The sequence below is a fragment of the Rhamphochromis sp. 'chilingali' genome (genome assembly GCF_963969265.1).
Source record: "Rhamphochromis sp. 'chilingali' genome assembly, chromosome: 19".
In the NCBI taxonomy this organism is placed as follows: Eukaryota; Metazoa; Chordata; class Actinopteri; order Cichliformes; family Cichlidae; genus Rhamphochromis; species Rhamphochromis sp. 'chilingali'.
Genome location: NC_137946.1, coordinates 3,700,524 through 3,717,425, shown reverse-complemented (window position 1 = coordinate 3,717,425; position 16,902 = coordinate 3,700,524). Strand labels below are relative to the sequence as shown.

Genomic DNA, 16,902 nt, shown 5'->3' with positions numbered 1-16,902 from the left:
CACAAAGGGATTCACGTTTTAACTCTGTGATGCCTCTGCCTTTTAAGGCATTCGCTCTAACAGAGAGAAGAGCCTCAGCTCCCACAGCAAACACTATCTCTCTCCCTGTGCAGGCCCCAGCCAGACACCAGGTCTTATAAAGGCAGAGAACCGCTTTATGAATCACTGTTTTGGATGGAGAAGCCTTGCACTTCGGCCATCTTTGGATAGTTTATGCTCATTTACGCACAAAACTACGCTGGTATAACCGGTAGTGGGTTGTGTTGTGCTGGACCTGTCAGCATCTTTGATGTGGCGCATCTAAGTCGCATCAAACGCAATACGGTTAGACAGCTCAGGCAGGAAGTTAGGAAATTGAGTTTCCAAAATAAAATGGTGAAGTTGGTCGATGTGTGGAGCGCTTCGGTCTGACCCCCAGTTAGCACAACGAGAGGGTGATACTTCTACGGCCTGCTTTATTATTGGTTAATTTGTAGCTACATTAATGCTCTTTATGGAGACCGATTAAGATACACACGTGAAAATAAAAAAGGTTTAAAATGAATTAACCACTCATTGAAACTCTGAGTAAAAACAACATCCAGGTGCCAGAAGAAAGCAAAAAGAAAAATGTAAATATGTAACAACATGTTTTAGGGAATCATCGGCCTCCGCCTGACCCAAGCAACCTCTTTTATCGTCATCATTGTTATTTTAATCTCACCATCATTAACATTAGGAGGAGATAATTGTTTGGAAACGATACACAATATGAGAGCATTACTGCATTATAGCATATGTTCCTTATGTTGATGCTGTTTTGTGTGTTCCTTTACATAAAGACACAACACAAAGGTATTTAATGGAGCGTAACAACTGACCACAATATAGGTTTAGTGTGCATTCAGATTAAAGCCCCCGGAGGGAGGGGCCCTGGTTCTTACCCTCATACACAAAGGCTGAAAGTGATCACCTGATAGATCAGATAATAGATATTTGAGTCGTTTTGTCTCGAACATCAAACATAACTTTCATATTGTCAGTCCCCCAAACCGACCGGAAGTCTCGTCCCTGTGTCTTCTTCCTGACTTTACGGTGGTGCGCATCTCACCGACCTGGAATACCGATTTCCGAACATTTCGGCCTTTTCCCTCCGCTGCACCGTAAAGCCGCGTTTTCGTGCTGCGGCTTGCATTGGCGTTGTGGGGTTAAGGACGGGCTCTGTCGGTCGGTATTATGACAGAGGGAGATGACACACATCCAGAGGGAGCTGTGTTTGTTTTGTATGGCGAAATGAGGATGAGGCAGGGGGTGGAGAGTCGCCACAGAGACGCTGGGTTCCGTCCAAACATCACCGCATTTTAGCACTTCTTCAGTGCTCGGGATTTGCGTTACACGGCATCTGCTGCACCGCTCATTTTTTCCCTTTCTTGACAGTGCATGGTGGAACATGCAGCTTGTTTGAGGACACCCCCCTTCCACATACCCATTGCTGCCATGATAGGCAGAGGTCTCCTCTCGACCGTGGCTCGGCCGGTTGGAGAAGAGGCAGATTGATTTGGGACGGTGGGTCATATCTGCGGATGTTATTCCGTCTGTGGAGCCTGTAAATCTCATCCGCGCGCGCACACCGTGATTCTTACTCAGGGAAAAAAAGGAGAAAGAAAACAACATGTCTTCTCGATCTGCATTACCGTCTGGAAACGACAGGAGTAGTGGAGACCATGTAAGTGCAATTCCAGTCTGCAGCCTGTGTTTGTGTGCCTGCAGACGATAGATCGTGCATCCCTTAAAAAAAGAAGAAAAAAAGATATCTGCATATGTGTGGCTTTGGGCAGTTTGTGGTTTTATTCATTGTGCGGGTGGTTGAGGGGAGGGGGGTCGTAGATGGTGATGTTTTTCCCGTTTGAGGCTCTGCTGTCCTGATATTGGACGGATATTTAAACAGAGCAGGCTCTTTGAAAAAAAAAAGGCTAACCTTGGGTGTCTGTGCAGGGAAAGAGCTGATGGCAGGCAAACAGCCCGGAATGAGTCCATCCGCATACGATAACGCTCAGCGGATATGCGCAGAAAGCCTGAAGACCAGCCGTCACCTCTTATTATAAGGCTTGGAGAGATAGTGATGTCACATTATACTCCTTGCTGCTGCTGCTGCTGCTGCTGTTGTGTGTGTGTGTGTGTGTGTGTGTGTGTGTGTGTGTGTGTGTGTGTGTGTGTGTGTGTGTGTGTGTGTGTGTGTGTGTGTGTTCCCTAGAAATTGGATGGGTGGGACGAGAGCAGCACAAGAGGCCAAAATAAACGTAGAGAGAATATCTGGACTGTTCGGCTGAAGCCAGGGGATTACTGCGTAAAATGATGTGCAGTCCATTGCTGCGCAGCCTACAAAGCGATCAACCCCAGAGCCAGTGGGTGTCAGACAGCGCCATACATTGTATGCTGTGGAAAACAGAAACGGCCTGCAGAAAAGAAGCAAGCTGACACCGAACAGGTTCTGCATATGTGGAATCCATCCATCTAATATCTAAATGGGCGCATGACTGATTTATGTTGCATTATGTCATTTCATTGCCCTCAACACTTTTGCACCCCCTCCCCCCACCCCAACCCCATCTGTTTGTTAGCAGAGCTTTCAGCACAGAAGGATGGGTAAGCCAATAGATGTGTGGATGTGTGTGTGTGGAAGTGAATGTGCAGGAGTGTGTGACTTTACGAGGTGTATGATTGATTGTGAATGGAGATTCATCTATTAGAAGTGATCTGGAGCTGTTACTGTTGCATCTCGATTATACGATGATGACAGATGAGTGGATGGAGCGGATGAAGCGGTGTCTTGCCATATTGGCAGTCACAGGTGAGGCTTGGCTTGATGTGCAACGAACAGCGCAGGGGGATTAATGCACTCGCTTGCTCGCCACGCATGCATGTTTGTGCTGCCCGTGGTATTGGTTGGAGATGTTTGATTGTGGAGTTTGGATCCCGACTGGCACCAAGGTGGGGCATAGGAACATGACTGGAAGCAAGAGAAGGAATAACGGAAGGTGGGGGTTAAGGCTATGAGTGGTTGTGTTTGCGTGTGAAACTAAGAGCAAGATGACATGCTGGGGGGGAATGGAAGTGTGATGCCTCAGGGCCCAGGGCTGGCCAGGGACCACTGTGTCGGCATCTGCTCCCTATTTTTTTGTTTTTGTGTTGTTGTTTTTTTACTTCTTCCTCTTACAAACAGTGAAAGGTGATACCTCTTTATTGCCCCACTCACTACCACCTGTTCTTATGTTTCCCTCTTTAATATCTTCCCTTTGTTTGTCACATGACAAGTAGCTGTTTCATACTGTGCTGCATCAGGCTTTGCTTGTGTGATTGCATGTTGTCGTTTTCCGCTTGAAAATTATCTGTGACTCAAGCTTGAGACTATCAGAACTGCACAGCAATGCTCTAAAGTGTTGGGGTCCAGGATCAACTGTTTACAGGGTTGTGAAAGCTTCAGGGCCACCACATATTCTAGCAACAGCGTTACCTGTATCCCCTGTCAAAATGGATGAAGACATCTCTCAGCAGTGAAGTAGCAGACCTCTGAAGAAGATGATGCTGAGCCCAAAATGGAAACAGTATGTTGTGTTGGAATACAGCTGTTAGCCCAGGAACGAGGGACATGTAGTCACATGCAGATCAGCTCCAGGTTGTTGCTCTTTGTCATTACGGGTCAAACATCTGTTGGAATGATTATGGGATATGGCACCAACTTGTCATTATGAGCTTAGCAGTATTTGATATACAAAGCTGGGTTGGTTATTGTAAGTGTTGTCACCAATGTGTTTTTTGTCACTTACACAGTATGTGTTACACTGTGCAGCGATCAATGTGACAAACACTTTAGCTACTAAAAGAGAGAGGTGTCTTATTGTTTGGAGACAGGGTTTATGAGTAGCTTGAAGAGGCTGCAGGCACTAACTAATGCATGCTATTTTACTTCTGGAGGCCCATCAGTCGTTTGAGGTTGTAGATCATCCTTTAAGTCCTTTTCCAGCCTGCTGCTGCTGCTCTGTGTGATATTGCTGTTGGCACAGTGACCTAACCTCTTCCCCTTCATTTTCCTCCAGCATGTGTCACTGGGGGCCAGCCGCTCAGATAAGGCCACCAGCCAGTCCAGCCGCTCTCTGGGTGCCCGGTGCAGGAACTCGATTGCCTCTTGCTCTGACGAACAGCCGCACATAGGCAACTACCGCCTGCTCAAGACCATCGGCAAAGGAAACTTTGCCAAGGTCAAGCTGGCCCGCCACATTTTGACGGGCAGGGAGGTGAGTTACAAGAGAAACAGACATCAAAGGTGGGAGTGAGTGATGGATATAACTGTAAAAAATGAAAGCTAACACTTGGCCGATGTGCTGGTGTCCTTAATATTATCTTAAGAATCCAGTAGTATGTCTTCATGAGAGCCCTCCTTTTAATTATATTTTCTAAAAAGTAAATTTTCCTTGCCTCCTAATTAGTCCTTCTCTAAAATGTATTTGTGTACTTTTCTTTGAGCCAGCTATTTTAACACAAATAGATTGACTTATCTTCTGTATCTTTAATGCTGAGCTTCAAGCTCCATATTTTATTCTTGGACTCAAGTAGAATTTCTTTGGATGACTCAAAGTTCAAAATAGTCCATATATACTGCATGTGCCTCAGCGAAGTCCTTCAGTTTAAGCCACCTTTCTTCTCATCGGCTGCCACTCACAAACAGAGAGGAGGGGCTAATGTGCTCACAAGGCGTTAGTTGTGGATACAGTGGACTCATTATATTAAACTATAGCCATGTTTAACATGAGCATGCACCACTGCAATACTACATGTATGACAGGAAATAAGGAAACACATACGAGGTCCTTTTAAGGGAAACTGGGAAACTATGAAGTGAAATTATTTCAAACTGTGGGTGTAAAAACAACCTAATCTAAACACACGACTAAATAATTGCATTACGTCTAATAAGATAAGAGTTAACAAGTTTTTCAATTCAGTTCCATTTTATTTATACAGCAACAACAGTCACCTCAAGGCGCTTTATATTGTAAGGTAGACCCTAAAATAATACATACAGAGAAAAACCCAACAATCATATGACCTCCTATGAGCAAGCACTTTGGCGACAGTGGGAAGGAAAAACTCCCTTTTAACAGGAAGAAACCTCCGGCAGAACCAGGCTCAGGGAGGGGAGGGGCCATCTGCTGCGACCGGTTGGGGTGAGAGAAAGAAGACAGGATAAAGACATGCTGTGGAAGAGAGACAGAGAATAATAACTTTTAATACATGTTTTTATAATTTGTAGTACATGTTTTCTTTATGACACTTTATGATTAATTATGTATTTAACAAAGCTCGGAAAGAACTTTCATCATCTACTTAGCAGCGCCTGGTTTAGCAGCACCAGTTCTAGTCAGTAGGGATTAAATCCGCTCAAATTCGCGTGACAACAGCTTGTGGAAGTAAATGTTCCGAGTGGCCTCAGTCCATGTTTACTTGCTGTAGAAGACGATTTAAATATGCCTCTCAAAATGAGATTTTTCTGCATTTCTTGAGTGCTGAGAAAAGAATTCTTAGATATGAGTCAGTTATATCAGTAGGAAAGGCTTCACAGCATCATATAAGAGTGGTGCTATCTTTTTTTCACTCATCAAAAATTCCTTGATGTCTCTTCCAGGTTGCAATAAAAATCATTGACAAAACTCAGTTGAACCCAACCAGCCTACAAAAGGTGAGTTTTTCCTTTTGATACTAATGAGACGAGGGAATATATGTGTTATGTGCTCAGGTACAAAATAGAAACGCACACTGGTTTGATGTTATTTGTCTTCATAAGCAGAAACAAAGCATTCAAGTTAGGCGGATTCTGTTGGGGGTTTAGAGGCTGGTCAGGTTTGTCCTCAGCTGCTTCCACCCTCTCACAAGGGACAGGAATGAGACAGCATCTGATAGAGAGAGGGCTCATGGGATGTGATGCTGTTTGACAGGTGCTAGGGACTGGATGGGAGTGAGAGGAGACCTCTGTTCCAGAGATCAACTCTTGTCTCTCTCCGGGCTAATCACCGGCCTGAGAGGGACTGAGTTATTTCATAAACCACAGTCACACAACCTATACCTTCTTAGATTGCCATGAAAAGCTTGTTTCTATGCATAACAAAGAAAACAGAAGATTTTGTAGCAGTTCAGAGGTGGACTGGAACAAAATCAGCTGTCCTTGGTGTCTGTCGGGTGCATGGCACAGTCTGGTTTCTTGTTCCTGCTGGGCAGAATGTTGAGATGTGAGTCTGAACTGTAGATACTTGTATGGCTTGTTATACATGGATGTCTGGTATAGATGGAGCAGGAGCTGGGTTTATAGACACTTGGAGCTGGAGACATGGATTGAAGATTTCATTATTTTATTAATTAAAAGCTGTTGTGTCTCAAAATGTGCGCCTCATGTAGCTGTGTGATGTAGAAAAATAAAATGTCTATAGAAGCTCAGAAAATGCATGTGACATGTGCTGCATCCTATAATATCCACATAATGCCAAAGTCTCAACATCACAACATGCACAAGCTCCTCTGCCTGTGCACAAGACGTGAACAGACCAGGGAAAATCAAATCAGGGGCGAAATAATCCAGTTTTATTTGTGTGTAGTATGTGTGTGATTTCATTTGACTGAAGACATCTGCATGTCTGGCTTGATGCAGTCAACAAGACACTACTTCTATAGGATAGGACCCCTTGTTTACATTAATGTGGAGGGTAACACCATTGCAAAAATGTCCTGGAAGATTTTGATCACTGACTTCCTGCAATCCTCATTCTTAAAATCATATTTCTGGTGCTTATTTCATGGCATCCGGTTCAGGAGCTGTAATCCTAACTTCCATGTCATGCCATCTTCCTGGGTGCACCTTTTTTTGGATTGGATTGTGGGAGACGAGAGAGGTGAAGGAATTTTCACCAATTAGGGAGAAAACTCAACACCTGGCCACTGGTTATAGTTTTTCACATACCTGTGGGCTAGTGAAAGTCCTTAGATTTAAACACACAAAAGAGGCCATATTAACACAATGTGGATGGTTTTGTAGAGATTAGTTGAAAGATAACAAAGTCCGAACTTAAGCATGTTAATTCAGGCAGAATACAAAAGCTAACAGTGACATCCCACATCATTGACACCTTTGTATGTATGTAACTGGTCAATCTCGTTTAGATATTCGAGCTGCTTCAACCTGTCCGCACTTGCTACAGGTGCGTGCCACTTTGCAGCTCACCACCATTCCAGTTCCTCTTGTTCTGGCTATTTCTGACTTCATCAGTGCCATCCATCGTCTACTTTACAATGCTATGGGGTCTTATTGCTCTCCCTGCCTTCCATACATGTGCATAGAATTGGTGGAGAGGCCACAGAACAGAGCCTTGCCGCCAAATATAAATTGCTGCAGATGGAAGTAATTGTCTTCTCTTTATACGACAGTCCTGTCTGAAATGAAGTGTGTGTTAAAGACACATCACATCCAAGCAGAAATTTCTATTTCAGCGCGTTTCTGCTCTGTCCTAGCTACGGCCAGGAAGCTTATAACCACTGTTCACATGCATCCTGACATAGACCTGCTGTTTCTTTGCAGTGTTGGGGGTTTGTTTATTGTTTTGATGGATCTGACTCTTCTCAGCCTCGTTGTGATGAGCAAGGAATTAATGGGATGGCCTGGATGATAAGACACTTAAGCGCTACGCATCCCAAGATTCCCTCTAGCACAGCTGGAGAAGCTGGGAAGGAGCTTGGTCTTAATACCTAGGTTGCTATGGCAACAGTGATATTGGGGCACTGCTGAAGGAATTGAATGGAGAAGGAGGAGGAGGGGATGGAGGGAGATGTGGGAAAGGGGAGTGAGAAAAAAAGAATAGAATTGCTTATCGCACCATCGTTTTTTTCTTCTTCCTTTTTTTTGTAGTTGACATCATGGAAGAGAGTTGCCACCAACTGCCTTTTGTTATGACAGTGGTACTGTTACTGTATGTTCATGGAACTGGGAGAGCTGGCATCAATTTTAAAGCCCCTGACTGAAGTGTACAAATATGTGCCTCACAGTATCACAGACAGGAGGGGGGGTCAGAGTAGATGTTGGTCTGAATTTGGCTCCATTCATCACACTGCTGTGTGGGCTTTGCTTGCTCTTAAAATGAAAATCATTTTATTATCAGGATTGTTATACATTTGTCTGCTCCTCTTTGGTTTTTTGTGGTAAAATGAATTGCACATTACTGTACTATAAAGACGAATGACTATATGTGTACTCTGTTCACGTCAGAAGAGATGCATTACAAGATAAGTTATAAATTCTTTGTTATAAAAGCGTTGTGGGCATTATAGGGCACACCGTTATTTACATCACAGACTGTACATGTACTGTACAAAAGGGCTATAATTTCCAATTTTGAAAAGTGAGGCAATTTTTTTCATGCCACTGACCAGCTGGGCAGCACCTCTGTTTTATAAAGGGTTTCTGGTTGCATAGATGCTGAGTTCTCAGTAAACACATTTCTAACGCTCACACTCATTGCCTGTTGCTTTAAAGCTAACTCCTGCCTGTTTGTGATTACCTAGATAACCCATCAATGTATTCACTACCAGGTAATATGTCAGTCAACAGTTCTACAGTATCTTGCTATCTCATTTGTAGTTGCTTCACTTGCTCCCCGTTTGTTGAGAAAGGTTTGTCTCGGGCTCTCCTGACAATGATGTTACTTTAAATTTTCTGGAACCTTTAAACTGGCGAATTGTCAAGGCAAGTGCTCGCAAGCACTGGATGCTGCCCTTCGACAGACTTACTAAATCTGCATGTGAAACGAAATCGTGGTTTTAGGTAGGGGTCATTAAGATGTATGCAGCTAATATTGCACACTTTAGGGAGAGCCTCACCTTCATAACATACAGTATTAGATTAAAAAAAAAAAATTTGTTAATGTGAATCATGATGAGCTACTTTAGAGATGTCCAAGAATAAAGTGTATGGCTGGAAATGAGCATGATATGTATATGTATATACAAAGAGCAACATGCAATGGACAAATGTGAGCCCCTAACTGGAATTTATCTTTAAAAAGTTCTAAATTGTGCAATTAGAAAATGACAGATTTGTTATTTTAATTTAAAAGTGAATTAAATGAAATGGAGAAAATAGTTTACATGAAGTGTTTAACTGTGCTCAGTTTCTACTGACATTTCAACTATTTTAGTATTCAGTGTCACATGTGGGAATTAACAGCAACATGCTTCAAATGAGAAGCTCAGCCTACTTATAATTGCTTGACATTTTCATGGTTCTCTGGGATCATAAAACTTCTGGGAAACTCTAGTTTAACTGACATGGATCTCTACAAAGTGAATGCAGAAATGCCCTCTCCACCACTGTATAGAGACTGGTTCCATAGTTGAAACCAGTTATCCTGAGCACCTAATTCCACTGAGGTTTTATTTATCATGAAATGTAAATTTTGTTTCTTCTTCCAGCTTTTTCGGGAGGTACGGATAATGAAAGGCTTAAATCACCCAAACATAGGTAAGTTAATGTACACATTACCATACTTTGTCACAAGGTGTGGGCGCAGCCAGTAGTAAAAAGGTTTGAGCTCTTAAGCAGTCACTGACTGAAGTGCAGAGTGACATCTCACATGTATCAATACCTCCCATTGCACTAATGACTTTCCTCCATATTAAGAGAGCCAGACAGATACCTGTGCATTTTTTATAACATTAACAGCTTTTGTTTTGTGTTTTGATGTTGATCTGGTTCTGTTTTGGGCTACAGTGCAGCTTTTCGAGGTGATTGAGACGGATAAGACCCTTTACCTAGTCATGGAATATGCCAGTGGAGGTAGGTACATCAACCATCATGTCCAGGAAAGCTATGATGGAGCCCAAATGATGTATAGGGTTGCAGATTTGGCATCTAAGCTCCAAAATGAAAACTGTTTGTGAGAGCACTATGTGGCTGATTTTACAGATGCGGTCTTTCTTTAGGATGTGCAATAAAACAAAATAAAAGTGGTACAATTTTTTAAAAACACTGATTCCTTTTTTCATCCATATCCACAGAACAGGTTAAAAAAGGGTTCAGTTTAATATTAGCTTAATAAGATTGATTTTCACTCTCATGTAAATAGAGGAAATATATATATATACATATATATATATATATATATATACATATATATATATATATATATATATATATATATATATATATATATATATATATATTAGGGGTGCAACGATACACAAAATTCACGGTTCGGTTCGATACTTTGGTGTCACGGTTCGATATTTTTTCGATACAAAAAAAATGTTCATGCCTTTTTAATTTGTCATTTATTAAAATTATAAATATATATTTTAACACAAAAGTACAGTTTTTAAATTTAACCCTAACCCTTGTGCGTGTTGTTTTTTAGCTCGTCATATTGCAGCCACAGAAATTCTTTTGTCCATGAAACCATAAAGCTGCACTTTCTTTTTGCCTTATAGTCTGATTTGTCATAACTTCTCCGTTTTGTGGTAAGTTTTTCTTTGGCTGTCACTTCTTCACCCTGACCTGTCTTATTTGGCTCAGCAGAACTAAAATATATATCTGTCTGTGAAGGTTCTCAATCATCCAGGTCATCGTAGTGAAATGTATATCCTGCCGCACTCACATAAGCTCAGCGATTCTCTGCGCAATCAACCTCTCACATGTTTAAGCTGCGGGAGATTTCACTTGTCATGTTTGCATAGTAAGCTAACAATTAATAAGACGATGTCAGAGGAATTGGTGCACAAATTATCATCACTCACAGATCAGTGCTGTCGCTCTCTATACACAGTTCGCGCGATTGCAAAGTGAAAGCAAAAAAACAAGCGCAAATTCAAACACGATTTCAATATGTCACATATTGACAGTGGCTCACCCAATGACATAATTACCCAGCTACATTTCTGAAAGAATGCAAAAGCATTGACATATATTTTTCCTTCCTACAATAGCCCGACAGGCAGGGCAGAGATAGCTCCGGGACGTCGGGCTAGCGATATTGCGAGCCCTGTATCTGATTGAGGAATCACTCATCTTTGGAAAAGAGAGTTTATTACAGAGAAATGGCTCTTTCCAAAATAAAAGCTATACTATCCGCTTCTTCTGGGCTATATTCTCAGCAGCATATTAAACATATCAGGTCTCCATAAGGAGAATCCTGTGCTAACAGCTGTCTAAATGACTCGGCTAAAGTTTGTAGCATGCTTGTTGTTTTTGTCTTTGCACTAGGATGATGTCGGTGTAAATGTGCAGTCATATTCGTTGTGTTCCCACTAGTGCTTTCAGGTTAATCTCGTTGAAATAACCTTAACGCCACAACACGGCAAATCTCCGTTAACGAGCTACCCTATACAGAGGGGCTAGACGGCCAACACATTAACGAGCTAACTGCGCTAACACACTAGCTCCCACCCATGTAATTGAGCATTGCATGGCACATCCAACATACTGTTTTACTTTAGTCCATGACTCGCTTACCTTCAGGGTCATACATCACATGAAAACCAAAATAATTCCAAACGCCAGATCTGAATGAGGGTGGGGAGGTCAACTTCTGTCTCGCTAGCTTGCCCTGCGCTCTTCCTTCTGACCATGCTGTCTGTGTTGAGTGCTCAGTGAATCTGCGTTCGACTACTCCGCCTAGGCTGCACTCTCGAGCCTAGGCGGAGTAGTCAAATGCAGATTCACTGAGCGCTCAACACAGACAGCATCGTCAGAAGGAAAGTTGATAAAATAAATTACAAATTTTGTATTGTTCTTTTTTTTTCTCCCCTTTGGTTTTCTTTCTTTCTCTCCCCCTCTTTCTTTCATTCTTTCCCCCTGTCCTATCCCACAGTCATGTCTGTCCCGTTTGCAACTGAAAATAAAATAAATTCATAATTATAATAAAGGTCAATCAAATTCAAATTCAAATTCAAATTTTATTTGTCACGTACACAGTCATACACAGTACGATATGTAGTGAAATGCTTGGACCAAATGGACCAATATGATGATCCACTTAAAATAAATCCTCTTGGCATCTTTCTTGGCCTCAAGACAACAATTCTGATGGCTATAGATCCAAACGGGACACAAAAAAAAAAAAAAAAAAAAAAAAAATTGAAAAAAAAAAAAATTTGAAAAAAATTGTATTGTTCAATACATATGCGTACCGAACCGAAAGCACTGTATCGAACGGTTCAATATCGATACGAATATCGTTGCACCCCTAATATATATATAAGTGGTAGCAGCCAGTTAGCCTTATTTAGCAGATGGAATTGAAAGAATACCCTGGTTTTCCTTCTTATTTGACTTGATGTATCTAATATATGCACAAAAAAGGGATTTTTCTCAAAGATATAATCAATGGCTGGTATGTTCTACAGAGCCAGAGTGGCTCTTTCCCCTTTCTAGTATTTACACAAAGCTAAGCTAGCTTTCTGTGTGTCTGTTTGGCTAGTCACACAGGGTGTGTGTTAGCTAACGGTACAGAGGCTGTATTTCCCAGGAAAGACAGAATGTGAAACAACTTTACGCAGAGACAGAAAAATGTGTAACAATGACAGGGCAGGAGAGGAAGAAGAGAGAATATTTTTAAAGATAAGGAGTGCTCAGTGACATTTTATAGACTGGAAACTTGAAGCTAGCTGCTAACTGTGGTGAGGTTTATAGTAATGTACCATATTGGACTGGAGCAGCTAGTGTTCATGGTCAATGTTAGGTTATATCGCAGGTATCAGACATCAAATTCAATTTAAGATGAGAATGTTGATTAGATTCATTGACCGTAATCATCCTTGATAGCTCATGTAATATCAATAACTTATGTCTTGTTGATTCAGGTGTGTCAGTAGTGTAGGGTGACCATATTTTGATTTCCAAAAAAGAGGACATTTGGCCCAGTCATGAAGAATTTTAATAATACTGTTTGTTTAAAGAAAATTTTAACATATTTAAAAGATGCCTTCTTTGTGCGATTAATGAATGGTGAAATAGAAAATGTCATATAGGCTTTTACAAGTCAACAAATGCAAAAAAAATAACTTAAAAACCTCTGGAATTAAATAATGTTACAGAAATAATGTCTCATCTGTATAAGAAAAATTATAGTGAGGTACCAGGGAGGTATTGTGCAATGGTTTCTGCTGTCTCATTTGGCGTTTCTAACCTCAGTTAATTTTGTTTGCACGCCACCATTCTTCCAGTCAAAGTATGATTGGGAATATTTTCCCTGTTCCATGGTTACTTAAGTCGGAGAAATGCCACCGTACTGGATTTCATTAAGAGCTTCAAGAGTGACTTCCACTGAATGTAGCAGTATCACACCATTGACAATAGCTTCAGTCTTGGTGCGGGCACTGCTGAACTTTTTAGGTTTTAGGTTTTTTTTTAGCAACACACTAGTGCAATCCATGGATCTGTAGCTATTATGATGCTTCATAGTATGAAATGTCAGTGCGCCTTCTTTTATACTTCAAGTACATTTCAGAGCTTTTACTTTTTCACTTTTTAAGTTCAATTGCTACTTTAACTTTACAAGTATTTGTACTTCTACTTAATTGAGGAATATTTATACTTTTTCCATCTGTGAGAACTGCTTTCATGCCTTATGAGTCTGAAAACAATAGCTTCCTGGTTTGCTTTAATATTATGTGGCGCGCTACATCCACACAGTTGTTGTTTTCTTGCTTGCGCACAACCAATTTTACAAACATGAAAGCCGATAATACATTTTCACAATAGAAAGAGTAAATCATAACCTTGTGTTTTGGCAATGTTATGTTGTATTTTTGATAAAAATGTTGTTGGGATGTAGTTGAAGTTGGTCATTGAGAAATATCAATAGCAAGACTGAGATCTGTCAGACTCAGTTAATTGATCCATTATAGAAACACAGTGTCAAGGGGTTTAAGTCCTTCCAAACACTCATTCACTTCGGCTGGATTTGTTCTTCACTATTTGAAAAATCGCTTTGACGTTGTCTCTCATCATTCAGAGAATTTATGTACACTACATATGTAAAAATATGTACAAAATAATCAATAGCTCCTGGGGTATTTCCAGTGCCTGGTAGACACTCTCTGCATTGGTGTCATATTAAAAGAAAATAAATTCCTGACTAGAAAAATGTCGCTACATGCAGAAATTCAATGAAAGTGCATGTTTGCTTATGTTTAGTTATGATTAAAGACACCCTGCACTTCCGAGTTTTCAGCTAGAATTTGCTATTAATCGAATCGCTCTTAATGAGCAAGGCAGTTGCAGGAGGCTGGACTTTGGTGGGAGAACCAGAGAAGTCCAACCATAATGGGAAAAACACTAGATAAAAGAGGACAAAAACACCTTCACATTAAAAAATATTTTATATAAGTATAATAAAAAGAAAGAAAGAAAGCATTTTTTTCTGGTTATTTATTTACAGTGGATGGCATCATCACACTGTGGCAGGAAAACACCAGAAAAAAATCAAAATTGTTTATAAACTTAAACTACTGGGCCTGGGTTTCTGCGTTTTCAGTATCCTCTCCCATTATAATGATAATAATTATTATTATCAAATTTGCAAAAATTTGTCGTTACATTCCCATCCTGATATAGAGACGCGCATAAAAAAAGTTAGGCTGAAGAAGGAGAATAATAAAAATAAGTCTGACTTATTAATATCTAATGTGCCTCAGTGTTTCAGTGTTCTGACATACTCAACAGTAAATCTGACTAATAATAGTGTGCCTTCATGCTGATGCACTGGCACACCCAATAAGAATAATACATCTGATGAGCAATAAATAATGTGCCTCAATGCTATTGCATTAACACCCTCAAAAAATTGAAAACAGATGTTATTCTTAGGGTGAGAAAATCTGTTCCACTCTCATCTCCACAGTATCTTATGAGACCCAGTTGTCAGTTAGCTTACCTTAGCAGAACAAAGCAGCCTATTCTATAAGGCTGTAACCTTATACGTATAGTACAAATGGCAGTGTTGTCGATCTTGAACTCAAAAGAAATGAAAGGAAACGTTCCTTCTGTAACAAAGCTAATTTAAAGAAGCCTAAATAACATCTAAATAACCAAAACTACAGTATCACATCTTTTAATCTAAAATTGTGAAATATAATAATTTTGGTGGGCGATTGAACTCAAGTGATAGCTGTCCAGAAATGCATATGTCATGTTCAGGCACTATGACATATTGGAATATAGTGTGCCTAAACCTTTTTATGGCTATATGTGATAGACAGACTCTTTAAAAAGATGGCTGTGGGCTATGCGCTAATAGCTGCTCTGTATTTAAAGTTAATAGCATATGGGACCTCAACATAAATAAGTGAGCAGCCTCAGTGCAGTAATAATGTTGCTTTTAAACAGACTTTAGACACATTAATACCCGCCAGCACACGTATCTGTACACTATCCCTTTCCTGTTTGCGTCCATTGGTTTCTATTTGTGTCAATTTCTCGTCACCAATCCCATTTTTCTGTGTTGTGTCTGAGACCATATCATTTTTTTACTGTGACCTTGGCGAATGTCAGAGGCATTGTGGGGTTTTGTTTTGTTTTTTTTACAAGCCTTTAAGTCAGGGGGTAAAAAACAAGTATTACGGAGTCGTAGTGGTGTAAAATGCCTGTGAAGGCCATAATATGCTTTTTCCTGCAGCATGTTTAAGAGTACATAATAGTGCACAAACACGATAGTATTAAAACAACAGCTAAGCTACTGTAGAGAAATATTAGTGGTCAGACTTGGGTTATGTTTTTCAGTATTTTTATGATGCATATTTACAGATTTACAGCTAGTTTTTCGAGCAGATATAGGAAAGCAGATGTGGAGTCCTGTGAAAAACCCATGATAAACCCCATGATTCAGTAGCTTGTAGAATCAATTTTTGCTGCAATAATTCTCATGAATCATTGTCTGCAGGACTTTTTTATAAATCTCTTACATGTTTGTGGAGGATTTTTGGTGCACGCTTCTTAAAAATGTTGGATTTTTTCGGGCATTTCAGTCAGGTTGTGATCTGAACTTTGAGCCATTGCAACATTTTGAATCTTTTGTAGATTTTCTGCTTGAGATCATTATTCTGTTGCATGACTCACTTTTAACGTTAACTGTCAGACAAACTGACCTTTGACTCTAAAATTCTGGCATTCAGAGGATTTCGTGGTTGACTTGGTGACTGCAAGTTGTTCAGGTCCTGTGGCTGCAGAACAAGCACAGATCATCAACCCTCCACCATCAGGCTTAACAGCTGATGCAGTGTGTTTTTGCTGATATGCTGTTTGGTTTTCTCCAAATGTAGCGACAGGCCAAACATCTTCACTTTGGTCTCATCTGTACAAAGGACATTGTTCCAGAAGTCCTATGGTCTTTTTATAATAAAGAGGCTTTCTCTTGCCAACCCTTCCAAACAAGCCATGCGTTCATTCTTTTTGGGACTGAACTTTAACATTTAAAATGCTAACTGAGTCCTGTAGAATCTGTTGGTCTTGTTTTTCACATTTCTCTCAGCCTTGTACTGTCTAACACTGGTGGGGAATTTGCTGGGGCATGCACTCCTGGGAAAAGGGGTAGATGATATAAATTCAAAATGATATCACAGTATGTCAATAAAATATATGATCAGATTTTTTTTTTTTTTTTTACAATATTGAAAGAAAACGGTGAACATTTTTGTTGCTTGCATCTAGCAATCCATTTTCCATCCTTTCCCTGCTGACATTGATTACATAATTACTCATTTTAAGTGTAAATCTACTGAAATACTGCAGCAGGAGCAATGTAATAGTAGTAACATAGTATTATTGCCTGTGACACAGCATAAGTCAAATGGAAGTGTAAAAGTGGTGTTTCCAATAGAAATGAAGCTTAT

The 16,902-nt window shown here is 40.3% G+C and overlaps 1 protein-coding gene across 2 annotated transcripts in view; it reads left to right on the top strand.

Moving 5' to 3' along the window:
- Positions 1-811: 811 nt before the first annotated feature.
- Positions 812-16,902, top strand: part of mark4a (MAP/microtubule affinity-regulating kinase 4a) — a 34,986-nt gene continuing 18,895 nt past the window's right edge. Inside the window, exons 1-5 of one of the 2 annotated variants that reach the window (XM_080867653.1) lie at positions 812-1,705; positions 4,077-4,274; positions 5,663-5,716; positions 9,490-9,538; positions 9,788-9,853. In XM_080867653.1, coding sequence (XP_080723779.1) covers positions 1,652-1,705; positions 4,077-4,274; positions 5,663-5,716; positions 9,490-9,538; positions 9,788-9,853 — 421 coding nt within the window. In that variant the 5' untranslated portion in view covers positions 812-1,651. The remainder of the gene's footprint in view (positions 1,706-4,076; positions 4,275-5,662; positions 5,717-9,489; positions 9,539-9,787; positions 9,854-16,902) is intronic. The other variant, XM_080867652.1, reaches the window with a different exon arrangement.